This window comes from Dermacentor silvarum, chromosome 5, assembly GCF_013339745.2.
Source record: "Dermacentor silvarum isolate Dsil-2018 chromosome 5, BIME_Dsil_1.4, whole genome shotgun sequence".
NCBI lineage: Eukaryota > Metazoa > Arthropoda > Arachnida > Ixodida > Ixodidae > Dermacentor > Dermacentor silvarum.
Window position 1 is genome coordinate 187,092,942 of NC_051158.1, and position 27,817 is coordinate 187,120,758.

The 27,817-nt window shown below is 47.5% G+C and overlaps 1 protein-coding gene and 1 pseudogene across 4 annotated transcripts in view; both read right to left on the reverse strand.

Annotated features, from left to right (window-relative positions):
• The window catches only part of LOC119454649 (dermonecrotic toxin SPH), a 142,631-nt gene that overhangs the window by 102,470 nt on the left and 12,344 nt on the right, over positions 1 to 27,817 (reverse strand). For 3 of the 4 annotated variants that reach the window (XM_049666939.1, XM_049666937.1, XM_049666936.1), the window contains one exon: positions 9,158 to 9,258. The exons of the other annotated variant lie outside the window; for it this stretch is intronic. In XM_049666939.1, coding sequence (XP_049522896.1) covers positions 9,158 to 9,238 — 81 coding nt within the window. In that variant the 5' untranslated portion in view covers positions 9,239 to 9,258. The remainder of the gene's footprint in view (positions 1 to 9,157; positions 9,259 to 27,817) is intronic. 4 annotated transcript variants of the gene reach the window in all.
• On the reverse strand, positions 23,365 to 23,514 carry LOC119454685 (U2 spliceosomal RNA; annotated as a pseudogene).

A 27,817-nucleotide genomic window follows, 5' to 3' on the forward strand; every position in this document is an offset into this window, starting at 1 on the left:
ACCATTAGCCTCTCAATCATCTTACAACCATCTTGGTATACATCCCTAGTAATCTCTCGTGGAACTATACATAACGCTAACCGCATGCGCGGTTTCATACGTACAATTTTTACGTCCCAAGCTCGAACATGCCTGCTACATTTGGGACCCTGGTCAAGTTAATCTAACAAATCTTTTCGAATCACTTCAGAACAGGGACACCCGTTTCATTTTATCAAACTGTGCGCGTCACGCAAACATATCATCAATAATACTTACGCTCCATTTGCCAGGCCTTGCAATACTGCGTAAGTTTATGCGCTTATGCCTCCTTCAAAAAATTTACTACAGTAATCGCGTTCTTAAGGATGAGTTGTTCCTTCACCCATCCTATATTTAACCTCGCATAGATCACCAAATGAAGTTAGGGTTACCACCATGCAACTCCAACTCTTACTTCTGCTCATTCATATCACGCACTGCCGACGACTGGATCCACCTTCCCGCCTCCATCGCTGCCATCTGTGACACCATTAATTTTAAGAAGATTGCCAACGACTTTATACGTACTCACCACTCCTCTTCAGTGCCCTCGAGCCTTGAGAGAAAATAAATAAATATTACTTCTGGTGAGGCGACCTGAGGAGTGAAATACTTAAACGTGAAATAAATGTTTTATTGAGATAGCAATTATATGGACACTCCAAATCGGATTTCTGCCGCCGATGTCGCCGTCGCTGTCACTGTCGCCGTCTCCGTGAGGTTCCGCATTACGTCAACGGCGATGAAATCGTCGCCGCGTGCCGTATGCTGTATGTGCGAGTGAAAGGGCCCGAGGGACGCGCGCTTTCACGGGGAGCGAACGCACGGCGGAAAGCAAACGCGCGTTTTGCGCCGTGCTCCATGAGGGGCTACAGAATTAAGCGTCTCTTTCCTTCTTTATAATCACCACATATATAGAGCAAACGCGACTTCTTCCGTCGCGCGAAAGGCCGAGGGGGACAGGAGGGAGGTAGGGGAGCGACGTTTAGCTGCGGCACCAAGTGCCTATTTATACAAACACGTTGCGAGGCGAAAAGGTGGTAAAGACTTCCGGCGCTGCTCAACGAGTGTCCCATTCTGATATCGTCGAAAACCTCCGAGCCGCCCCCAGCATAGAGTTTCAAACTATAGAAACTCTATGGCCCCCAGAGGCACCGGCAACAGTCACCAACGACGCGTGCGTTCGGTGCGCACGCGGGCAAAACGCCGACGGCGTCGTTAACAGCTCTGCGCGTTGCTGGTGCTGCTGCATGTCCAAGTTTATACAGCTGATAAAACTACTATCCTTACTCCGTGTAGCTCTCTACTAATTTGCTATCGTAATTGATGCTTCGCCTTTCGGGTGAAACTGCGACCATTTTTTTTTAATGTGGCAAAGAGGCTATATACGACCCCAACTGTTTTCTATTGGCGTAATGAGTCAAATGTGGGTGCCTTCTAATTATTAAAGAGCTGCGTACAGGGATGGCCATGACTAGACTTTGTGATATATATATATATATATATATATATATATATATTGTTACGCGAACGAAGGATTGAGTACTGGAGACTATTTACAAAATATATTTACACAGGATAGCTGCAGCGCTGGCCAGTTCAGCCGACAGCTCGAGAGCCAAACGCAATTCGTCTTCTTCGTCTGGGCGCCCGCGCGCCTCGTCCATAAGAAACACGCAATATGCATGTATCATTATCCCCGGCGGCAGAAGCACCGTCCCGGTGCATCTAAATGTCAGAGGGTACAGGAGGGTAATATGGTTTTAGGCGTGCGACATGCACAACGTCAGTGGAAGTCGGGGCAGATGGGGCACTGGTACTGACTGGGGCGATTTCATACGTAACTGGAGTCACGGCACGCAGCACTCGATATGGGCCTGTGTACCGAGACAGGAGTTTTTCAGACAGGCCAACGTGACGAGTCGGTGACCACAGGAGTACCAGAGATCCAGGCGAAAAGTGAACGTCTCTGTGATGTCGATCGTACAAACGCCGCTGGTTCGCTTGGGAGGTCAGGAGGCGAGCGCGGGCAATTTCGCGAGCTTGGGCAGCCCTGGTGATGGCGTCAAGTGCATATTCGCTGGTCTCTGCTGCGGCGGTTGGAAGGGATGTGTCCAGTGGCAATGTGGGTTCTCGGCCAAACAACAGAAAGAACGGGGAATAGCCGGCAGTGTCGTGGCGCGAAGAGTTATATGCAAATGTGACATACGGTAGGACGAGGTCCCAATCAGTATGGTCAGACGAGACATACTTTGCAAGCATGTCTGTCAGGGTTCGATTGAGACGCTCCGTGAGACCATTGGTCTGTGGATGGTAAGACGTAGTCAGCTTGTGCCTGGTTGAGCAGGACTGCAGTATGTCGGCGATGACTTTTGAAAGAAATGTCCGACCACGGTCAGTGAGCAGTTGGTGTGGAGCTCCATGCTGCAGAATCACGTCGCGTAAAAGAAAATCGGCGACATCTGTGGCACAGCTTGTTGGAAGCGCTCTGGTGATGGCGTAGCGCGTAGCGTAATCTGTCGCCACAGCGACCCACTTGTTGCCAGACGTTGATAGAGGGAAAGGGCCAAGTAAGTCCAAGCCAACGCGAAAGAACGGCTCCAAAGGAATGTCGAGCGGTTGAAGGCACCCGGCATGGAGCGTCGATGGTGTTTTCCGCCGCTGGCATTTATCACACGCCGCAACGTATTTCCGTACGGAGCGGGCGAGGCCTGGCCAAAAGAAGCGTCGGCGAATCCGGTCGTAGGTGCGGGAGACGCCGAGGTGACCTGCCGTTGGAAAGTCATGAAGTTCTTGGAGAACAGCTGACCGGAGGTGCCGAGGAATGACGAGGAGTAGGGCAGGACCGTCGGGGCGGACGTTGTGGCGGTATAATACACCATCCCGGAGAACAAACAAATGAAGGGACGAATCAGAAGGCGAAGATTCCAAACGATCAATGATGGCGCGCAAGGAGGCATCACGGCGTTGCTCGTCGGCGACTTGTGGCAGCCGATAAACCGAGAAAACGCAAGCGTCGGCATCGGTGTCAGGGTCGGCGGGTGGTTCGTCCACTGGATAGCGTGATAAGCAGTCGGCGTCTTGATGTAGGCGGCCCGACTTGTAGACTACCGCATAGGAAAATTCTTGTAGCCGCAGAGCCCAGCGACCAAGCCGGCCGGTAGGATCCTTGAGTGAGGAAAGCCAGCAGAGCGCGTGGTGGTCCGTGATTACAGAGAAATGCGTGCCATACAAGTACGGGCGGAATTTAGAAACCGCCCAGACGAGGGCCAGGCATTCACGCTCTGTAATCGAATAGTTGCGCTCCGCTGCTGTGAGGAGGCGGCTAGCGTAGGCGATAACACGATCGCGTCCCTGTTGGCGTTGGGCTAAGACGGCTCCGATATCGTGACCACTGGCATCGGTACGGACCTCTGTAGGGCAGGACGGGTCAAAGTGGGCCAGAATAGGCGGCGTGGTGAGAATGTTGGTCAGGTGGGAAAACGCGGCAGTTTGAGCGGGACCCCAGGTAAACGGCACGTCCTTCTTCAGAAGATCCGTAAGTGGTCGGGCAATCGCTGCGAAGTCTTTAATGAACCGTCGGAAGTAGGAGCAGAGTCCTACAAAACTTCGGACGTCTTTGACAGACTGAGGTACAGGAAAAGACGTGACAGCACGAATTTTCTCCGGGTCTGGTTGAATACCGGAAGCGTCGACGAGGTGGCCCAGCACTGTAATCTGCCGACGACCAAAGTGACACTTCGAGGAATTTAGTTGGAGCCCAGCCTCGCGAAAGACTTGAAGAACAGCTGATAAGCGCTCGAGGTGTGTCTCAAACGTAGGTGAAAATACGAGAACGTCGTCGAGGTAGCAAAGGCATGTTGTCCATTTGAACCCTTGAAGCAAAGAGTCCATCATACGCTCGAATGTGGCTGGGGCGTTGCACAGACCGAATGGCATAACTTTGAATTGATAAAGACCATCAGGGGTGACAAATGCGGTCTTCTCTCGGTCCCTTTCATCCACAGAAATTTGCCAATAACCAGACCGAAGGTCTATTGATGAGAAGTAGTTGGCACCGTGGAGACAATCGAGGGCGTCGTCAATGCGAGGCAAGGGATAGACGTCTTTTTTAGTAATTCGGTTTAGATGACGATAATCTACGCAGAAGCGCCACGTGCCATCTTTCTTTTTAACAAGCACAACGGGCGACGCCCAAGGGCTCGACGAGGGTTCAACAATGCCTTTGGCAAGCATCTTGTGCACTTCATCTTGAATAACCTTACGCTCTGAAAGAGAAACGCGATATGGCCGGCGATGAATAGGACTGGCATCACCAGTATTTATGTGGTGCTTAACATTTGAAGTCTGGCCCAACTGTCGATTGTTGAGGTCGAAGATGTCGTGGTACGAAACCAAAAGGCGACACAGAGCTGCTGCTTGTTCAGGCAATAGGTCCGCAGCAATCATGGGACTAAAGGTTTCGTCACGGCAAATAGCATCCTGTGGACATGGTGAAGACTCGGAGCAGCCGTCGACGGAAAACGCCGTGACGTGGTCATCTCCTATAGCGCGCAGCGTTGCAACCGATATGCCTTGGGGTAGAACTTGCTTTGTTAGTCCAAAATTGACGACGGGAAGGCATGTCCGGTTATCGGCGACGGTTACGACGGAGTGGGGCACAGTGATATCGCGCATCAAAAGGACATCAGGAACAGGAGTAGCGACGTAATCACCATCGGGCAGAGGGAAAGATTATAGCAATTCGACGAAAGTCAAGGTTTTAGGCGGCAGGCGGACGAAGGCGGTCGGACTAAAGTTGTTCGGCAGTTCAGCACGAATATGCGCGAGTAGAGGAAGTTCGAGGAAAAGGGTACCGGTAGAACAGTCGATCAAAGCTGAATGCGCCGTAAGGAAGTCTAGTCCGAAGATTAGGTCATGGGGACAATTGGTCAGCACTGTAAAAAGAACGGGAATGTGGCGGTCGGCGATACTGATCCGGGAAGTACACATTCCAGTGACGGCAACAGCGCTGCCATCGGCGACGCGTACGGCTCGTGTAGTAGCAGGCGTGAGAACCTTTTTCAATCGACGACGGAGGTTATTACTCATGATGGACACCTGGGCTCCAGTATCTATTAACGCCGTCAAAGGGACACCGTCGACGTGGACATCAAGTAAGTTCTGGTTCGTTGGGAGCGTCAATGGGGGATTTTGACACGACGAAGATAATGCAGCGCTACCCCCAGGAGCTGCATGGTCTAGTTTTCCGTCCGGGAAGACCCATAATTGGTCGGCGACGAATAGCGGCGTGGCTGGGGCGACGGGGACCGACGGCGCAGAGGTGACGGTGAGCGAGGGGACGACTGTCATCGATGGATACGTCAGAGGTAGAAGGCATACGGCGAGGCGAGTAGCGGCGAGGGTCGGCATAAGGGCGCGGAGACGGGGAGAAGTAGCTCGAATACGGCGAGATCCAGGAGGTGCGGCAGTGGCGAGCGACGTGGCCAATGCGGTGACAACGGAAGCAAATGGGCTTGTCATCCGGAGTTCTCCACTCTGTAGGGTTGCGGTATCTGGGAGGGGAATACAGATTGGTGCTAGGCGCAGCTGTCGGCCAGTCATCAACGTCGACATTATCTTGACCGGAGAATATGCCAGGATCGCGGGGAGTGGCAACCGTGACGTACGTTGTGGTTGGAGTCGGAGTAGTAGGAGCAGACGAGGTCTCGTCAGCGGGAGCCATGGTGGAAAGCTGGACGGTGCGGCCGCTGCGGAGCTCCGTGGCGAGGACGGGAAACGGCACGCTCCACCAAAATGTTACGCGAACGAAGGATTGAGTACTGGAGACTATTTACAAAATATATTTACACAGGATAGCTGCAGCGCTGGCCAGTTCAGCCGACAGCTCGAGAGCCAAACGCAATTCGTCTTCTTCGTCTGGGCGCCCGCGCGCCTCGTCCATAAGAAACACGCAATATGCATGTATCATTATATATATATATATATATATATATATATATATATATATATATATTGTTACGCGCAAAGGAGACCGTTTGTAAACCTTACAGATGAAGGGGACCGTTTATTTTAGGTCGCGAAGGTGAGCGCAAGAGCGGCTGGCTGGTTGATGCACTCAGCGTCGTTCTCTTTTTCTTTTTTAACCCGGGACCGCAAGCACGTTCACCGGTCCTCGTTTTCCTCACGCGTAACAATATATATATATATATATATATATATATATATATATATATATATATATATTGTCGCATATCTGTACACGTGTACTGGCGTGATAGCGTTTGTCTTTCTGTAACGCAGCCCATCATATCACCCTCATATCACCCTCACCCACTATGTATGTATAATCGCTGGCCGCAAGGCTGGGGTGTGCATTTTGGCCTGTGTATTCCTTGGCTGTCATTCTGCCACGTTAAGTTGCCGCCGTGCAATAAAGCATGTTTCAAGTACAGTCTGCCTCTTCGTTCACAGAAGCCCCGGAACACGACAATATACAGGGTGTTTCATTTTAGCTGCACTAAATTTTTAAAACATTCGTGTGGCAGATAGCACAATTATAATCCTTGATCTAAACTACTCGATGAGGCGGCCATTACGTCCACGAGAAAAAACGCTTAATTGAGTAATTAACATAATTACGCTAATTAACGTTCTAATTATTTATTTTACGGCACATCTTTCAATCTACGAATTATAGCCGCTGAGTTCGCAAGGCATATCCACTTGGAACGAATTCTCAGGACTGCACCAGTTTCGAGATATTAATTTTCAAAGTGTCCGACGAAATACATGGGCGTTTCAGTTAACTTTGCGCTTCAATGCATAAAACAGCGTTTACCTCAAGAAGTTAACTGGAACGCCCATACATTTCGTATGGGCGTTCCATAGTATGGGCGTTCCATAGTTCCAACTACTAGTATTCCTGGTGTAATCAAACGGTTATTTGTTATCCTTGTTTTGCTTTACTTATATTAGTGTGTAACTTTCACTGTTGTATAATGAGAGTATCTTGTAAAAACATATCGTTTCTTATCGTTTTGTTCTGCTTTTCCTTTCTTTTTTTTTAATCGATAGCTTTGTCATCATTGTCTGCTTTACTGACATATGCTCACTATTGTGTAATTAGTATAGTACTTTGTAAATATTCTACTTTTTTGTTATTCTTTATAATATGTATGTGTTTTTTTTTTACGTTCCTCTGTTAACAACGAAATGTGACATGTCGAAACTACTGCCACATCATGGTTGCTAGGGCCTCGTCAAGCTGTTTGAACCAGCTTTTTGCCCTAGCATTCATTTCCAATGTGTATTTTTGGAAAAAATGAAAATGATTTGATTTGATAGTGCTTGCCTTGTCCTGATACTATTGCCGCTGTCGGCGAGTACATCGCGACGTCACAGTGGTCCCGCGCAAGTCTCGGCGCTGGCGTGCCCGTCCCTGCTGTGTTTACGTGCGCTGCCAACGGGTCGGGCTGCTAAGCCTATATACCGCATGCAGCCCGACCAGCTAGCCTTTACATCAACTCGACAAGCATAATCCAGCCCGGCAAGCCGACTCGACACCCTTTTGTGCGGTTCATGTAGCCTAAACACCGCGTATGCTATCGCCGAACCGCGCAGTCAGATCGTACACACGATGTGAATAGTGTTGTACATTATGGAAGGCACATAAGCACTTCGGATTACGCTCGAATTATCGGCGAGTCGTGTATAAATAGCCGGCGAGTCTTAACTGTAGAAAAGATTTCGACGATCGACGCATGAGCTCGTCCTTGTGGTTCTGCACAAGTGTAACTTGTTTTTGTGGGCACACTGTTCACCCAATAAAGTTAGTTTGGAGACTCGGTATTGGGCCACGGTCGTATTCTTCGCCATCACCACAACGTGACAATACTTAAATCCTTCGTACTGACACATACGATGTGGAGTAGCTGTATCGTAAATAAATAAAAGAATTTCTTCCTTTCTTCCTCTCTCTCTCGCAGTATTCTTCGACTACGCTGACTACAAATAATTCAGATGGTCACTGAGTGCTTACGCATTTATATCTTGAAATGCTAAAATAAAACAACAAAGTGCACGAATCTTGGCAGCTCAGGACTCTTTTCATCTGAATACATTAAACTTTCGCAAAATCTAACGAAAGTGCATGTTTCTAGTTTGCAGTTGTTTTACAATATGGTCGTTATTTTTTAAAGCTGCGTTAAAGGTAAAACAGGCAGTGTAGACATTATAAAGTGCTAATGAACGTTTGAGGCAACAACGACAAAGAAATCTATTCGTGTACGCAAGGGTTTCGCTCGTTTTATGTTCGAAACTACTTTCTCTGCAATGAGACCGGTGCTCTATTTTCGCTATTCTGACAAAGTGAATAGATGCGTCATTGATCCTAAAAAGGTAAACATTTTAAATGTTTTGTTATACCCATAACGTACTTCAAGACAAGAAATGTTGCAGGCACAATCCTAGGAAGGGAAATGAGTTGAAGCCAAGGAAAGCGTAGGTGATGTTCATTGTTATGCGTTGTTATGTTCATTGTCTAATGACTCACGTGGGACGCACATCCTCCGCATGACGTGTGCGCTGCTTTACTATTTAAGCGTCTGTCGGCGTCATTTCTTCCGCCCCTTCCTTTGGTACTTGTGTTCAAGTTTAGCCCGGGAGTGTTAGTCACCGCCGCTCACTATCAAGGCGGTGGATGTGGAACGTTATTTTATATGCAGGTATCACGTATAAACGATATATCCCGAAACTTTATGTATAGTTGCAATGTATCGAGACTTCAAATATTTATGCTAGTTTACATCGGGATGTGTTTACTTTAGTACCAGACTTCACTCGAAGCTTACAAAGGCCATACGAAAACTGATGCGTTTGCAGAAGGAGATTTATGCGAACAATTCATGCGCACGTCTCATACCTTCGTGTTTAAAGCAAGAGTAAACTAATTAGGTTACTCTTGCTGAAGAAACGAGAAGAGGGGTCTAGTTGTGTACCATACAACGCGTCGACATTTTAGCGTTAAAAATGACAAGGTGATACAAAACACTAACTCGCGGCTTCCGCGAACACCGATGTAGGCGCATCCCAAGACAGATATCAAATGGCAAGTCAGTAAACAGACGTCACTCACCTCACTGTATGCCATATGTAGAAACGTTATACACGCAAGCATTCGTGTGAAGTGATGTCTACCGTAATGCGGAATAGCCATAACCTTGAAATCAGCACCACCTGCAAACCAGAAATAAAACCATGATTAGGCCGCAATAATGTACACAACTGACACGCCAAGAGAAAAGCGGATTGACTACTTTTGACTGATAGCTGGCCTTCACCGTTGCACTACGCTCTATTTCAGTGTTGTTTCAGCACTGTACCATTAATTAAGCAATAAAATGCTGCGTCTATCGTATTTATGCAGTGGCGACTCCTACGAGGTCTATTTAACCCTATACGTGTAAGACGTTTTCTTTTGAAACGTATAAAATTGCGGCCAAAAAGTGATTCCCGTAGCCAAACTACCATTTGCTTATGCGCACTGCGCCGGCAGGTAGTCCCGTACTAATGCCATAGCTAGCGCATATTACGAAAAGAAAGACCATAAACTAAAGCAAGAGCACAACTGTATTCTTGAGTTCTTTCCTGTGATATAAATGTACACTGACTGCTTTCGCTGGATGCTGAAGACTTTTGTGTGTCATGCGTTCTTGAGAGATCTGTTACCACGCAACAAGAAACTTTCACTGTTACTAGGGTGGATCAAATATGAACGAAATTTTCATTTCACATTTTTGTTTTTAGTGGCACTAAGAAACAAACCAAGTGTATATTATGTTAAGCATTCTTTCATAAGTTTTTTTACAGTTCCCTAATTCACGAGCCATGTGTCACACCACCCGCACGCATATCGCTACGAACTGGCCACCCATTACAAGTCTTACGGCCACGCTCCCATACAACTACTTTTTCTTCGTCTTTTTTTCCCGCACAGCATCAGACTGGAACGCCCTTCCCCACCACGTCGCTGAAATCACTTGCCCTACATCATTCTTCGAAAATGTGTCTTTGTTGGCTGAAAAATAATCAGCTTTCTTCACCGCGTCATTTTCCCCCTTCTTTCTGTTTTTATACACTTGCGAAATGTAGCTTTCTTGTAGTTTTCTGAATACCTGTGTTTCTGTTGCATCAACTGTACCCACCCCTTATGTAATACCCCTAGCAAAGGGGTCTTTAAGGAAATAAAACTGAACTGAACTGAAACTGAACTGAATCGGCTAAGTTAGAAACGCCTTTCTCTCACCGCATCGACACACTTTTTGATCACTTCCTCAAAGCGTCACCTTATCATCCGAAAGGGGAAGCGTCGATTGCGATAGCAAATTAGTACACATCTATAAGATGGTAGTTTTATCGGCCGTATAAACATTCACTTAGTAACCAAATTTACACGTATGGTGTCACGTGCGCCCAAGCAAACATGAACACATCTCACTCGACGACCGTGCAGACTCGCTGTCAAAATGCTGGAGGCAGCAAGCTTGGCAGCAACAGCGTGCAAATTGACCTTCGTGCTGCCTCTCGCTTCAATGCGAACCAAGCGGCGAGAAGCCAGCGCACAGGAAGTTATCAGCACTCGGCGCATTCTGTCCTATCGCAGATCGCTTTGAACATACGGCCCGCGCAGCCTCGCGCGGCCGCCGCCCGAGTAGAACCCTCTCTCTTTCTCTCTCTCTCTCTCCGCATCGTGCCCTGCGCGCGATAGAAGTCGGAGCGCTTGCTCCCCACTTTCCTCCCTTGCGCACGCGAGATTGAGCTACTATCGTCGGCTCGCCGTCGGACGATTTAACTCGCACATACAACATACGGCACAAGCCCGCGATGTTATTTCACTCGGGCTTTACTCAAAAAATCTCAATGACACCGACGCCAACGGCAGAAATGCACCTGGAGTGTCCATATATCGTAATACATCGCAATAAAAATAAGTGGTCTGTTTTAAGCGGCCAGTTACTCTGATTTTCCTGCACATCCTATAATTGTTGGCCGCCCATAGCTTGTGTGAGTGTACCTAAAAGCAGAAAATCGCGGGGCGATAAGTCATGGTTAGAAGGTTCTATGCAGCGGTGTCGAACCCATTTCCTTGAATTTCACACGTGTGACAGCTGCGGTGCGGGATCTGGCATTTTCATGGAGAAGGATCATTTTGCATATTGCTTGGCTTCACTTTTTTTATTGCGATAGCAATTATATGGACACTCAAAAGCAGATTTCTGCCGTCGGCGTCGCCGTCGCCGTCGCCGTTGCCGTCGCCGTCGCCGTTGCCGTCGCCGTCGCCGTCGCCGTGAGGTTCCGTATGACGTCAATCGAGATGAAATCGTCGCCGCGCGCCGCCGAACGCTGTATGTGCGAGTGAAAGGGCGCGAGGGACGCGCTCTTTCACGGCGAGTGAACGCACGGCGGAGAACAAACGCGCGTTCTGCGCCGTGCTTCCTTAAGGGCTGCAGAAGTAGGCGTCTCTTTCCTCCTTTACAATCATCATATATGTACAGCAAACGCGCCTTCTTTCGACGCGCGAGAGGCCGTGGGGGAGGGGGGAGGGGGGGGAGGGGGAGGGAAGGGAGACGACGTTTAGCTGCGGCACCAAATGGATATTTATATCAGAGGCTCCGGCAACAGTCACCAACGCCGCAGGCATTTTGAGCGAACGCGGGAAAAACGCCGACGGCGTCGACAACAGTTCTGCGCGTTGCCGGTGCTGCTGCATGTCCAAATTTATACAGCTGATAAAGCTAATATCATTACTCCGTATAGCTCTCTACAAATTTGCTATCGCAATTGATGCTTCGCCTTTCAGGTGAAACTGCGACAACTTTTTTCAGTGATAAGCAAGTTTAACCGGTCTCAATATGTTCCAGTAACATGCAGCATGCATAGTGCGACGATCGGGAAAAATATCAATGCGGGAAATGCCATGCCCCAATATTACGGCAGAACCCATCTCACGATCGCTGTCGACGGTAATTCGATTAGCATTCAAGCAATGGCTTGAATGCTAATCGAATTACCGACACATCGTATTGCTGAAGTGAGCAAGAGAGAAGTCATAAGACAAAGGCAGGGCCATTAACTATTGACCCTTTTCGCGGAGCAGTTTGTTTTAGAGAAACGAGATGGCGCTGACGGCGGCGCGCCATACCTCTCCTCAGCGGCCGCGCACGAATACGAAACCATTACCGCTCCTACCTTGCTTCTGTGCGATCAGCTGTCGGAAATGCAACTGAGTTTTCGCTAACACACTGTGCTGCAATCATGCTAGACTGAATCATGTGGATTGAAGGCGTGTGCAGTAGTTGGCTGCAAAAATAGTGAGTGGCATGTTAAGCAATAGAATGAATCTGTGTGGCCAAGTTCGCGGCCCGCTGCTGCAACTGTCCGAACGTGTTACCGGCACTTCGATCGTGATGTACGCCACTTAATGAATTCGTGATGTACGGCTTTAGTCGAGGATACAGAAATATGCTCATTCGCCAGCCTTGTATCACTAACCTTCAAAGAAAAGGCTTCATCCCCAGAACGTCGGCAAGAGTGAGTACCACTCGTTAAACAATGACACTGGGAGTAGCGCCGCTTCCTGTCATAGTAAGTTTCGCGCAGATTATCTATACACATCTGCCCCAAAAGGCAGGAAAACTTACGCCCACTCTATCGCCGACGTATTAAGAATAAGTGAATGGGCGCACACTTGAATATATACGCACTTTATACGCACAATAAATGACGGACTCGAAGCTGAATGTTTCGTGATGGTCCACAAGTGTAAGCGACTTACTAGCCGTAATATATATTTGCTACAAGGTATTACAATGTACAAAACAGCTACGTTTCAAGCCAAGAACAAATCTATTGGAAGTTCGGAACTGAGCACACCCGCGAGCGATTAGGCAGAAAATAATCAGATAGTGGCCGCACCGAGGAACTTCACTGAGTCAGAAACTGACAAGCCACTGCTTCAAAATATTTGCCGAGTAACGAACAAAGAGCAAAACACACTAATCCTGACTGAATTCATCATCGGAAAGCTTGGAATACATTTTTAGCCCCGCTTTTAGAACAAGCACCACATAGTTTGGACATAGCATAATCGGCTCCGAAAGCCCTTTTGCATGTTCTCCGAGGCTGTGATAAAAGCTTCGTGTCGTCCACCTAGTCATCGTCTACGATAGCTCCGAAAACAGAGGTTTTCTAAGCCGCGCCGGCGTCGTACACTTCCATTGTAAACAAGGAGGCAACAGAGGCAGTGGAGGCAAGCAATGGACGCGTCACCACGTGATCAAATATGGCAGCGCCCACTGGATCGCCGCGAAAAGGGTCAATAGGCTAAGCCCGGTAGGCTACCCTACACTGGGAAAGGGGATTGAAAGAGAAGGAAGAGAAAAGTTAACACTTTGCAAGGGTACATACACAATCAAGCGTTAATTGCTGAGTCACTCACACATGGTCATAAAGGCTGGTTCATTCCAAAAAACGCAGCAGCGCTTTTGTAGTTTTGAACATAGCAGATGCACGAGGCCACAGCTGTAAGATATTATCTTCTGTGAAAGGCCTTTCATTTAATTAAGTGCCCTCAATTAAGCTGTCCTCTCATCTTCGTGTGATGGGCAGTCACACAGGAGATGTTTGATCGTTTCTTCTACGCCACATGTGCTGGAATTGGCACTGTCCACCATTACAATAAGTAATGAGTAGGCGTTTGTGAAACTCCTTGTCGCTGCCCGCAAAGTAACGTTTCTTCTCGTAGAGTAAAGCCGGGTAGAAGTTGTAGTTTCATATGTAGGTCCATGACATATAGGCACTGGTTGGTGAACTCCAGTCTATTTCATTTTCTTAGAGTAAATATATGAGCAAGACCACCGAGGTGCCGCTCTGCATCCGCTCTCGACAATGGTATCGATGTTCTTTCACATTCTCCATGTGCCTCACGGGCAGCTTTGCTGGCAATTTCATTGCCAGTAATGTTGCAGTGCCCAGTAAGCCACTGAAATACTATGTCGTCGACTCTGTCCATCGCTTGAAGTTTATTTTAATTCTGTAGTGGTAGTTCTTAGACTTCTGTTTCTTCGGCTACATGGGACATTCACTCTCTCCGGCACCGGCTTACTTTACAATGGCGGAAAGACGAAGAAGGAATCGTGTCGATGGAACGACAAAGATGCTATGACGATATCGGCATGACGACATTGGGATGACAATTCTAAAAAGATCACGATGTTATAACGGCGACAGCATACCAAGGACGTGATGAGGACTATGGGATGCGACGAGTGTGTGACGACAACTACATGACGAAGCTAGAGTGACAACGAGTGACAACGGCATGACAACAGATCCATGACAGCGCCTGTCTTACGACGACCCAATGACCGCAATGACATGACAGCAAAGGCATAATCACGATTGACTGACGACACCGTGAATAAGCTAGAATGCCAGAGAAGGAATGGTGTCGATGGCATGACAACAATGAGACAATGTTTCTGAAGGGATGACGATTGTAAAATGGCTCCATGATGACGACGGCATAAAGACAATGGTACGACGATGAATGTGTGGCAGCGATCTCGTGGAATGACGGAGTGAGAGTGACTACGATGGAACGACCACGGCTGTATCACCACGATCAATTATGTCGACAGCATGGCAATGGTGTTAGAACAATGGGATGACGACGAGTGTATTTCGATAGTGCATCACGAGGACTGTATGACGATGACGGAGTTACGACCATGCTGAGACGACGACGGCATAACGAGAATCGGATGACGAAACTAAAGGGGTAGCGATAGAACGGCCAAGGTGGCATTACGACGACGGTACGGCATTGAATGTCTCACGGCAGCAGGATGACAAACGACAGAATCACAATGATGATATGACAACGGGCTGATGTTTTTGAATTGACGATGGTAAAATGAGGCTGACAACGACGCCAAGACGACAATAGTATGACGGTGACAGTGTGACGACGACGACATGACGAGAGTGGCATGAAGAAGTTCAATGAATGAGGACGATGCGCTTCCTCATCCACAATCACGACCGCATCACGAAGACATTACGACTACAAATGCAAGATGACACTACTATGACGACGACGCAATGACGATCACGACGGTATGAGGACAATGGGATGAAGACGAGGTGATTACGGTGAAGGCGTGACGATGACCGCATGCAAAGAGTTGGATGACAAATATGGAGCGAGAGCGATATAACGACAACGACGCCATCACCATGACAGTATGACAACGAATATCTGAAGAGTGCCAGACGAGAATGGAGTGACGGCGATGGCATACCGAGAGTCTCAAGACAATGCGAGAATGACGATGATGCTTACGACCAGGATGACAGCACGACCACGAGCACAGCACGAGATGACCTAATGACCCAAGCTATTCGACAACTCTGGCCATTGGGTCGGCGCAGAAAACGTGACGACGGCTTCATGACATGATTCAGAAGACAAAGCTGGAATGACGATGATGCAACGACCACAATGCAGTGACGACCATGAGCACGTACCTAAGTGGCTTAAGCTGGTAGACTACTTCAGTAGAGCAATAGTTTCAAAACGTTTGAAATAGGCAAAGAATACTAATGGCTTTAAAAACAGTTCCAATCTTTCTTTTTATAGGTGACAGCCGAGTCTTGGCTTTTAAAAGCAGTGCCTCACCTTTCTTTCTTCCCTCCATGCTTACTTGCTTCGGCTCAGCCGTGTAATGGTTTACCCAAGTTTCATGACAGGTAACGACGTGATTAAAAAATGCGTCCTTTTCTTGAAAGTACTTGCAATCTTGCAGACGTGCCCACTTCTGTTCTACACCCAACTGGCCTAGAACCCATCTGGTAGATACCCTAAGGAGTCCTAGGCTCTTTGTGATGGTGGATTGAGTGCTTCCGTAGCATATGCCTGCCTTAGAAAAACATTTTGAATATTCAGAATTATGTTGCCCTCTAGAAAATCATGAAGGCCTTCAACGTGGCACTCGGTAATGCTCGTTCGTTGACGACGATCATGGTTTTAATATTCAACATCTTCATGGAGGCGGAGGAAAGAGAGGGAAGGCAGGGTTGTTAACCATAAATGCGTCTGGTTGGCTACCCTACTCTGGGGGACGGGGAAGAGGGAATAGAAAAATGAGACAGAGAGAGAACGGAGAAAAGACGCGCTGAGATCGCGCACGCACGCGGAGGGCCTGAGCAAGTCAAAGGCGTTCACATAGGCCAGCAGCCCTCAAGAAAGACTACGGTGCCTTCACAGCTTTGTGTGCTGACGAGCGGTGGGGACAGCGGTGGGGAAAGTCGGACTAGAAGTCGGACTGCGCCGCATTTTGACGAGACAGACAGAAGAGAAACAGACACCACAGAGTGCTGCATGCAACTATCGATTTATTTTCTTGTCAGCAGAATAAATACAGGAAGGTGACGAATTTTCTTCCTGTATTTATTCCGCTGATAAGGGACTTAATCGATAGTTGCAAGTAGCGCACTGTGGTGTGTGTTTCTCTTCTGTGTGTCTCGTCAAAATATTGCGCAATCCGACCTCTAGTATGTTATAACAACACACCCAGTCTTCAGCCTTGGCAAACTTCAAGTAGAACCTGCACGGACAACTGCTGATCGTCCAGTCGTCGCAATGCGATAGCTAATGTTTGTCTTTCTGACTGAAATCGATGGCAGCGGCACAACAAATGTTCGCTGTTGTCTTCGCCTCAGGACACGTCAGAACCACTCCCACTGCACCACACATCTGATTGCTGTCACTTGTCCAGATTGAGACGTAACACAATGTACGCCTTCGTGAAAGCTGTTCCCACCCGCAGCCGGTATAGAAGCCTTGCCTGACATCGGTGAAGCCTGGGTGGACGTCGAAGCTAGAGCGAAGGGTTAAGTTCGTGTAACCTGGTGCGCCTTCTATTTGGGGTGTTCAACTCTATTAAAGAGAGCTTGCGTGCCAGGTGACGAAGCTGCCTTGCAGCTCCTGTCCTGAACTTCTTCATCATCATCATCATCTTCTTCATCAGCCTATATTTTATGTCCACTGCAGGACGAAGGCCTAGCTCTCCCTGCGATATCCAATTACCCCTGTCTTGCGCTAGCATATTCCAACTTGCGCCTGCAAATTTCCTAACTTCATCATCCCATCTGGTTTTCTGCCGACCTCGACTGCGCTTCCCTTCTCTTGGTATCCATTCTGTAACCCTAATGGTCCACCGGTTATCCATCCTACGCATTACATGGCCTGCCCAGCTCCATTTCTTCCGTTTAATGTCAACTAGAATATCGGCTATCCCCGTTTGTTCTCTGATCCACACCGCTCTCTTCCTGTCTCTTAACGTGAGTCCCAAGATTTTTCGTTCCATCGCTCTTTGTGCAGTCCTTAACTTGTTCTCGAGCTTCTTTGTTAACCTCCAAGTTTCTGCCCCATATGTTAGCACTGGTAGAATGCAATGATTGAACACTTTTCTTTTCAACGACAGTGGTAAGCACCCTGTCAGGATTTGGAAATGCCTGCCGTATGCAATCCAACCCAATTTTATTCTTCTGTAAATTTCTTTCTCGTGATCAGGGTCCCCTGTGAGTATTTCACCTAGATAAACGTACTCCTTTACAGACTCTAGAGGCTGACTGGCGATCCTGAATTCGTGTTCCCTTGCCAGGCTATTGAACAGTATCTTTGTCTTCTGCATATTCATCTTCAACCCAATTCTTACACTTTCTCGATTAAGGTCCTCAATCATTTGTAGTACTAATTCGTCTCCATTGTTGCTGAATAGGACAATGTCATCTGCAAACCGAAGGTTGCTGAGATATTCGCCGTTGATCCTCACTCCTAAGCGTTCCCAGTCTAAGAGCTTGAATACTTCTTCTAAGCATGCAGTGAATAGCATCGGAGAGATTGTGTCTCCTTGCCTACCCCTTTCTTGATAGGTAACTTTCTACTTTTCTTGTGGAGAACCAAGGTAGCTGTGGAATCCTTGTAGAGATTTGCTAAGATATTCACGCATGCCTCCTGTACTCCTTGATTAAGAAATGCCTGTATGACTGCTGGTATGTCTACTGAATCAAATGCCTTTTCATAATCTATGAAGCCATGTAGAGAGGTTCATTGTACTCCGCAGATTTCTCGATTATCTGATTGATGACATGGATATGATCCATCGTAGAATATCCCTTCCTGAAGCCAGCCTGTTCTCTTGGTTGGCTGAAGTCAAGTGTTGCCCTGATTCTATTGGAAATTATCTTGGTGAATATTTTTTACAATACTGAAAGCAAGCTCATGAACTTCTTCATGGCCATCCTTAAATTCAATGGTACAGGGAAACACACGAAGCCTTGACAGTATTTCATCCCCGAACTGGGACGTGAATCTGTGTACACTTTTGGTATGTTTAGCGTCACCACGAGCAGAAACCTTTGCAATAATACGTTGCTCAATCGATTGGCGTACCGCTTTCTCAGACATCGTATACGGACTACTGAAGGAAGGAAATAGCCGCCGTGGTTGCTCGGTGGCTATGGTGTATCGGGCTGTTGAGCCCGAGGTCGCGGTATCGAATCCCGGCCACGGCGGCCGCATTTCGATGGGGGCGAAATGCGAAAACACCCGTGCACTTAAATTTAGGTGCACGTTAAAGAACGCCAGGTGGTCCAAATTTCCGGAGCCCCCCACTACGGCGTGCCTCATAATCAGATCGCGGTTCTGGCACGTAAAACCCCCTAATTCAAAAAAGGAAGGAACTGAGACCAGCCGTCTGCTCACATGACTCGTGATTCCCTTACGTTACCCGCCTTCGAGTGATAGCACGCACAAATTGAAAGAACGAGCTTTACGAGTCTCACTCATATTTGGTCCAAAATCCCTGAAGAGAGATTTGAAATGCATTCATTCGCTCGCCTTCATTACCCTTCAAAAGAAGGCCTTTGTGCCCAGTAGTTTTGTCTCGTTCGCATGCGCCCAAGGGCAAGATAACACCGACGATATATTACTGTTATAATTTTCTGTCTATGGCGTTGCAGAATTCCGAAGAGAACACAAGAAAATGCGCATGAAACTACAATGTGAGGTGCAGAGTGGTCATATTTTAACAGCGAAGCTGTTTAAGCCAGCCGTAATTTGCATTTGTGGTTCGTATCAGAAAAGAAAATAACCCTTCTTGCCGAGGCGGGATTTGAACCCGCGTACCCCCGGTCCCGCGGCGAGCGTCGTAACCACTAGGCTACACATCCACTTTTTTTCTTTATTACATGGGAGCAGAATCGTCAGCAACACAAGAAACAAGGCGCTACAGGTACATATTCAAAAGTCAGGCAAGCATGTGCACGCGTCCAATAAAGGCATCCAGTCCGGCGCTGTTTGTTGAGCAGCGTACACACTACGAACGTAGGCAGCAGATTCCCGAAAAAACGATCGAGTGCTTCGCGGTGGTTCAGCGCGCCTGTCACACATTCTTCTGCGCCAGAGACTATGTAGACCAAGTACTATGAACATGTCATACAGTGGGTCACAGGGATCTTTAAAAGGTAAGAAACGAATTGTGTAGGGTGTGATGTCTAAATCTTTTTAAGTGTTCTTTGGAGAATGTCCCAGAAGAACACGGCATCCCTACAATCGACAAAACAGTGATCAATCGTTTCATCATGTGGACACAAACAGCAGTTTGTAGACCACGGCACGAAACAGCCCCTTTTTTCTAACCAGGTTTTGACAGGAAGGATTTCCGAATGTAAGTTAAAGAAAAAAGTTTAGATCCCTGGAGGAATGATCATTCGACGGACACGCTTAAGTACATCCAAATAAGATGCACGATAATGGAGAACAGGAAACAATGTGTCCATCAGTGCTGCAGAAATTTGCTTACGGGTAGCAGTGAAAATATAATCCAAGCTAAAGTGAGCTTTAGGAAAGCGAAAGCCTTCAACAACCTCTTTCAAGAAGCTCCAAAGAGCAGGCGGTGCATCTCTGACAGATGACGAGACAACTATTTCTGGACGGTAATTCATTCATCGAAGTTGTAACATTTCTCTTAAAAAAGGAATGTTTACATCACGAAAGAAGAATAACCGGGAGACAAGTTACCTAACAAAAAGGTGAACTAGGCCAAGACCACCACTCTCAAGAGGAAGGAAAACGTTATCACGCCGCATGGCCTCAACACGTGAGCTCCATGCATAGGTAGCAAACACACGATGAAAAGCTTGCAACCTCAGTCGCGAGCAGTGTAATACCTGCAGGACATACATAAGTCGAGCTGCTAGAAACAGATTGCAAGCTTCAGCTCGGCTAAATATGGACAACTGCCGCCCCTGCCAGTTGTTACCCTTCCCGTTGTACTTCTGCAACTTCCACTGACCAGTGTGTATTACTGTTGCGATATTGAGAGAGGGGTACACTTAAGTACTTAAAGTCTTGCCTCCACTGAATACCTGCGAAGTGGGCTTGCATTGTACACCATATACCGAACCAAAATCCTGAACTCTTCTCAAAGTTCACAGTTGCACCAGAAGCTGAGCAAAACTGCTGCGTTATGGCAAGGGCAGTCTGTACACTTTTCTTGTCAGCGCAGAAGAAGGCTATGTCATCTGCATAGGCAAGTGCCCGCATCTCATCGGATAACAATTTGAACCCGTGAAAGGTATGATCCTTCAAAATTCGTGCACAAAGCGGTTCCAAGTACAAAGCGAATAATAGAGGAGACAAGGAACATCCTTGCCTTACCGATGCCCTGAGGTAGATAGATTCAGATAGACAACCATTAACTATTAGCCTTGTTGTGCCATTAGCATAACACATGGAGATGCCTTTAAAAAGAAGAGATGCAATGTACATTAATTTATGCGAACCATATGAATGCATTCGAGCGTCGTCGTCTTCGTCCACAGCTGGCGCGTTCGCACGCTCGTGCTCTGCGAGGTGAAGAGATTTTGCGCACTATGAGAGTGAGAGAGAGAGAGACGCATTCACGGAGCGGGTCTGCTGGAACGCGTTGTCGGCATTGCAACGAGGTGTCGGTGTTGCAAGCTGCGCTATGCAGAGCGCAGTGACGGCCGTAAGTCTGAGACGCGCGAAAATAAATTATCATCATCGTGAGCAATAAAATGAAAAGTTCGAGCGCACTTCCGGAAAATACTGGGCTATGATCGCCCAGCTTCGCTGTTTCAAGCGTCGCGCGGCCGAGTGCAAGGTTAAGCATTTTCTTAGTAAATGTTTTGAATAGTGCAAGTGCGTGAGAAGAAAAATACGGGAAGACGCATTTGAGCTATTCAAAACTTGCAATGGCATACCAACAGGCCCAAATTGCTACGATGTTAACCGTCGTAGCAATTTGGGCCTGTTGTTTTTTTGCTTTGTACTGTAATATTTACGCAATTTCATTTTGTGTTTATATCACTTAGTAGTCAAGGATGCCATTATTTCCACTTCTGATGATAAAGATTTTTTTAAAAATGGCTCGGTTTCGCCCGAAAGGCGAAGCATCGATTGCGATAGCAAATTAGTAGAGAGCTTTTCGGAGTAGGGATAGTAGTTTTATCGGCTGCATAAACTTGGACACATCGGCTTACTAACTGAAATAACAATCATGGTGTCAGCGCGCACAAGCAAACATGAATAGATCACACTGAATGACCGCAGCCAACGACTGTCAAAACGATGGCAGCAAGCGCAGGTTCGCGCGGTCTATCGCTTCAACGGAAACTGAGCGGCGAATGCACAGCGCATACAAAGTTCAGAGCTGTGTGGAGATAAGAGACGGTGCGGGCGACCGGCACCGCCGGGCAAAGGGCAGAGGAGAAGTTGTTGGCAAAGGTGAAGCTGCCCCCTTCCCCCTCTTCCCGTTTCTTGCTTTCGCGTGGGAGATTGAGTGGCAAGATACGCCTTTGGTGCCGGAGAACAGCGCCGCCCCGCCTCCCTCCCTGCCATACTCCCTCGGCTTTTCACGCGACGGTCGCGTTTGCTTTCCTCCGTGCGTTCGCTCTCCGTGATAGCGCGCGGGGGAGTTCGCCCTCCGTGATACCGTGCGTACCCCGCGCGCTTTCGCTCGCGCATACGGCGCGCGGCGACGATTTTATCGCCCTTGAAATCTATACGGAACCTCACGGCGACGGTGACGCCGACGGCAGAAATCCGGTTGAAGTGTCCATATAATTACTATCGCAATAAAATATTTTGAAATACTTTTTTTTCACTTTGGCAAACGTTATCACTAACTGTAAGCCGGCCACGTCTTGAGCGCTCAAAACTTTTGAATACAAGTTAAGTTATGGTAAATGAATTTCCGATGAGTGACGTCTAACCTATTAAGGCTGTCGCAAAAATCTCTGGCCAGATTATTTTTGCATTGACAAGTCTTGCTTCTGCATTCTAAACGAACTATCCGACCTGAACTAGAGCAAATCCCGACCTTTGTTGCATACATTCTGCGAAACTTGTGGCTGATCTGATACGACTATCAGTACTCGTCAACGAGAAGAGGCAGTCTTTATAAAAAATAAAAAAATGAACCTCCTAAATCGCCGGGCGATATCGCAGCGCGTGCTCTCTGCACGGCGTAGGGATGCCACGTGCTCCCACATTGGGCAAACGAACAATTGCAGTGGCAGCGCTTCCAGTGGTGGCCCTCGCGCCCGATATCACTCGCAAGCGCTTCGGTATAACCCACTGACTACCAGTTGTTTCGCGGCCAGGTGGGAGTAATTCTTGATGGGTGCCAGATTGGCTGACTGAACATAAATGCATCAGAGCAATGCGTAGGCAATTTCGAAAAACAACACAACCTCAACTTGGGGAGCTTACAAATAAATATTATGACGCTTTTGTCACTTATCAAGTGCAAATTGATCTTTCCAGAACATCCTCCTTCAAGCGACTCTGCACATCGGTAAAACAAGCGGTATATATTCAGCCGGCCATTCCAAATCTCATTTAGAAGCAGCACGCTGCGCAGCACATGCGCGTACATCGCTTCCACTTGCGAGCGGTGGTTTCAGAACAACTCCGCTAAGTTGACGGTGACGCAAATGTATGTAGATTCACTCGCGATGATTATTTCACTCGGCTCCGGCAAAAATTGCTACATCTCAGCCTAATTTGACTACTGACGTATTTTTCACTATTGGAGAAATCGGACCTTGATTGCTTCTGAGGGGCGGGACGGCCGGGCTCACTCTTTCAGTGCTGAAAATGCCTTTTCATAAGCAATTGACATATTACAGTGAAGGCGTAGGTTCAGAAAATTTGTGCGTCCGTCTATCGAGTCAACTCGACAGAGAAATTTTCTGACGAGGGACGATCCCGAAGATGGTGCAATACCGGGCCGACCCGCGGCGGAGGTGAAGCAGTATTCAAGCACTCCGCCAACTTGAAAAAATGAAAACCCGTATCAGATATTAAGCTGATAAGAACACATACTACAGCGCGTCGGCCATGTTTACGTTCGCACCACGGGTTCGCCACGGGTACGTTCGCAACAAGTACGCCGTCCCGCGTATTCAACTTAGTGCCTACGAATCTGAGTGTCTTCTGTCTCCTGACGTCATGCTCTACGTAGGCTCTCCTTTCCTCAGTTCTGCTCTGACTGTGAATTGAGTAGGCAGCATGTTGTACGTTCTGAAGAAGAACAGTGTGCCTACGAAGAACGAGGCCATGAACAGAAAAGGGAATGGGCGTGACGTCTGCGGAAGGAGACCACCGACGATGAGCGGGTCGCTGACGCTAAACGTAAGCGTGCTGCCCTCCAAAACCGCAAGGCAATAAGAAATGCGAACCGTCCGTATGGCCCCGATCCCGTCAACTTGGAACGTTTCACCGGAGCAGCGGTCAATCCCCACCTACACAGCTTCGCTGGTCATGCACCTTCACAGAGTGGAATGGCACTGCATTTTTAAAATCTTTTTACATTGAATTCTTATTTAAAAGCAATGCACTACCCGATTGGTAGGCGACGAAAATGTCGCATTATTTATGTAGCATAACATAACCGACCTCCCTATCATCGTATCGGCCTAATGCAATGAATTGCATTTTAGCAAAATTTTAAAACGGCCGCCGATACAATATCTCCAAGTCTAAAAATTTACTCCGTTCTAAACAACTTCGTTTTACTCATGGGAAGATTAGCACCGCTGGCGTTATACGAGCTCCGTAAAATAACCAGGGAAATTAAAGATAACAAAGAAATAAATAACCTTGCACTCGGCCGCGCAACGCTTGAAACAGCGAAGCTGGGCGATCATAGCTCTGCATTTTACGGAAGTGTGCGTGAACTTTTAGTCTTATTACTCATGATGATGATAATTTCTTTTCGCGCGTCTCGGACTTACGGCCGTCACTGCGCGTTGCATAGCGCGCTTGCAACACCGACATCGCGTTGCAATGCCGACAACGCGTTCCAGAAGACGCGCTCCGTGAATGCGTCTCTCTCTCTCTCGCTCTTCACCTCGCAGAGCACGAGCGCACGAACTCGCCAGCTGTGGACGAAGGCGACGACGCTCGAAAGCAATCATACGGTTCGCATAAAAGCGTGTTCTGCAAGCGTGGATGTATTATTCAAATAGGATGTTAAAATGATAGCTATCGAAGAATCATCAATATTGGCCTTTGAAAAAAAGAATAATTACAAAGAATTGTATAGACTTCTGAGTGAATTACATGAGCTTGAATGTCTACATCCGGGTGAATATTGACGATATTCATAATACTAAGGCGCAGTTGCAGGCTTTGTAGACAGAAAAATACAGAGGTGCACTAGTGCGTGCGCGAGCGCAGCGTTTTCTGGAAGAACAACCTTGCAGTAGGTCCCTGGGTGATGAGCGCCGACACGCGCTGTCTAAACAAATCCTAGATATAGACTATGGTGGAAACGTTGTTAATGATCCGACCCTAATAACTCAAGCGTTTTTTGAACATTACCAAAAATTATTTCGAAGCCATAAGACATTGGATACAGGTGTGTCTGCCACCAAATTTGTATCCTTGCTGCCCCAGTTAAATCAGGACGATTATAATTATACAAACGATGGCATTCACAATAATGAAATAACTGCATGCATAGATTCATTAGCGAAGGGCAAGACGCCCGGCCCGGATGGCCTTACTGCCGAATTTTATCAGTGTTTTCGTTCCCTCCGTCCCCATTATTACTTCAGATGTGCCCTGAGGCCTTGGAGGTAGGGTACCTTCTTCTTTCTGGGGTTTTACGTCCCAAAGCCAGTTCTGATTATCAGGCACGCCGTAGTGGAGGGCACAGGTAGGGTACCTACCTGTCACAATGTACGAAGGGCACACTGTCCTTTTAGCCAAAAGCAATGATGAAACTAAATTGCAGAAAGTGGCCTATTTTCTTATGCAATGTGGATTATAAAATTTTTGCAAAAGTATTAGCCAGCTGTTTACAAGTCGTCATAAGATCTGTGGTAGGTGATCATCAAACATGTGGCATCAGAGGTCGGTCCATTCAGATCAACATTCATGTTGCGAGATCGGTGCTAGAGTGTGTAGCGGAGGGGATTGGACAAGTAGCAATGGTACAGCTAGAAATTGCTAAGGCGTTCGACAGAGTGAATCACTCGTTCCTGTTTAGTGTACTAGAGCATATAAATATCGGATCCCAGCTCCTTAAAGGTGTGAGAATATGTTACGCTAGTGGCTTAACGAGGCTGATAGTGACTGGTTCTCTCCGATCCGATTAGGCTTTTATCATCAGTAAGACAAGGATGCCCTTTGTCACCGCTTCTCTTCTGCCTGTATTTGGAGCCACTTTGTATGAGCATCCTGAAAGAATAAAATTTCCAAGGGTTTAAACTGCCGTCGAGTGAGATTCGGGTTCTTGCATATGCAGAAGACGTGGCCTTCTTTTTTACTGATAAAAAGAGTGTAAAGACTGTTCTTGCAATTACAGAAGAGTTTTGTGCGGCTTCTGGTGCTAGCATTACCTTGAAAAAAGTTCAGGTTTTTGTTTGGACTATGGGCCACAATGACATCACGTTACGCAGGCATTCCATGGAAAAAAAAAGATCTGCGCTATTTAGGTGTACCTCTCTCACACTATAGAAATAGCAAAAGTCATTGATTGGGGGAAATTGGAAAAATCACATCATCTCACCCAACGGGCAACCATGGTGGGATTCGAGAGCACCGCGGGGGGTGCGCATCGAGTTTCCGTTTCGTTTCACTTGACAACACAACCCAATGAAAGTTAGAGTGCGAGAATGAGTGAGAAAGCCGGTCGCACACGTTGCAGCTGTGCCCGAAGCTCCGATCGAGGAAGTCGCGCTTCAACCGCGCGTTGGCACCGTCGAAGCCCGGGCGTTGTAATGGCCTCGAACGTATTGCTGCTCTGGCCGCAGACTCGCGTTGCCTCGTCGCTTCGGGATCGGGAGCTGCCACTCGACGCTGCCGTTGCGCTTCGACTCTCCGAGCCCGGAGTTCGGGGTCGGCTTGATAACGCTGACGTTCCACTTCGGCTTGCCGAGCCCGTGTTGCTTCCGTAGAAGTTTCCTGCCGACGTTGACGTTCGGCTTCCCTGGCCCGAAGTTCGGGGTCCGCTTGCCGACGCTGACGTTTACGTTCGGCTTCCCGAGCCTTCCTCTGCTCCGCGGCGGTGGCGCTGCCGCTGCAACTAGCGCCGACGTTGACGTTGTTGATAGCGTTTCGCACATCGTTGCACAGAGAGAGAATGACGGAAGCACAGCGAACGCGCGCTTTATACTGATGATGATGATGATGATTTATTGGCATCCCCTTTGAAACGGGGCGGCGACAAATAGTCACCTAGCCTGCTTGATTTAATCAGTTATACTATACATGTTCTTTATCTTGCATTTTTGTATACCTATCATTATTTTTCTTTTTACAAAATTTACCTTGTACCGCTGCCTATGATTTTAAGAGATCAGGTCGCATCCATCTTTTCCCTACTTTTTTTCCACCAGTACTCTAATCGTCTCTTGCTGATCTCTACGGCTGATCTGTTTATGTTTCCTTCCACTTTAAACCCAAGCGCTTCTGGGAGTTGCACGTTACCTACGGTTCTCGCTGGGTGGATCCCGTCGCATTCCATTAGGATGTGCTGAGTGGTCTCAGGATCTTTACTGCAGCATACACATGTCTCATCTAATTCCGAATATTTGTTCCGATATGTTTTCGTCCTTAGGCAACCGGCTCGAGCCTCAAATAACAAGGCACTGCCCTTTGTGTTATCGTACAGATTTTCCCTTCTAATTTCTTTCTTCTCATTCTTGTAAATCTCCATTGTCCTTTTCGTTTCCATTCTTTGCATCCAATTCACGGTCTCTATTTCTCTCACTTTCTTTCTGATGACCCCTGGTTGTCTATTTACAGTTTCGATTATCCTGTACTTGGTTGCCAACTTCCTTGACCTCTTCCTCCATTCTGTGTCCACGCTTTTCATGTAGAGATACTTGTGCACTTTAGCCGCCCATTTATTTTCATCCATGTTCCTGAGCCTTTCTTCAAAACTAATTTTGCTTTGTGCTTCTCTGACTTCAAAAGAGGCCCAACCCATGTCTCCATGCACTGCCTCATTTGTCGTATTACCGTGTGCTCCCAAAGCCAACCGGCCTACTGATCTTTGGTTAACTTCCAAACCTGCCAATATATCCGATTTTAAGCATATAATGGCATTTGCGAATGTTAGCGCTGGCACCATTACTCCTTTCCAGATTCCACGCACCACCTCATACTTATTGTGGCCCCACAGTGCTCTGTGTT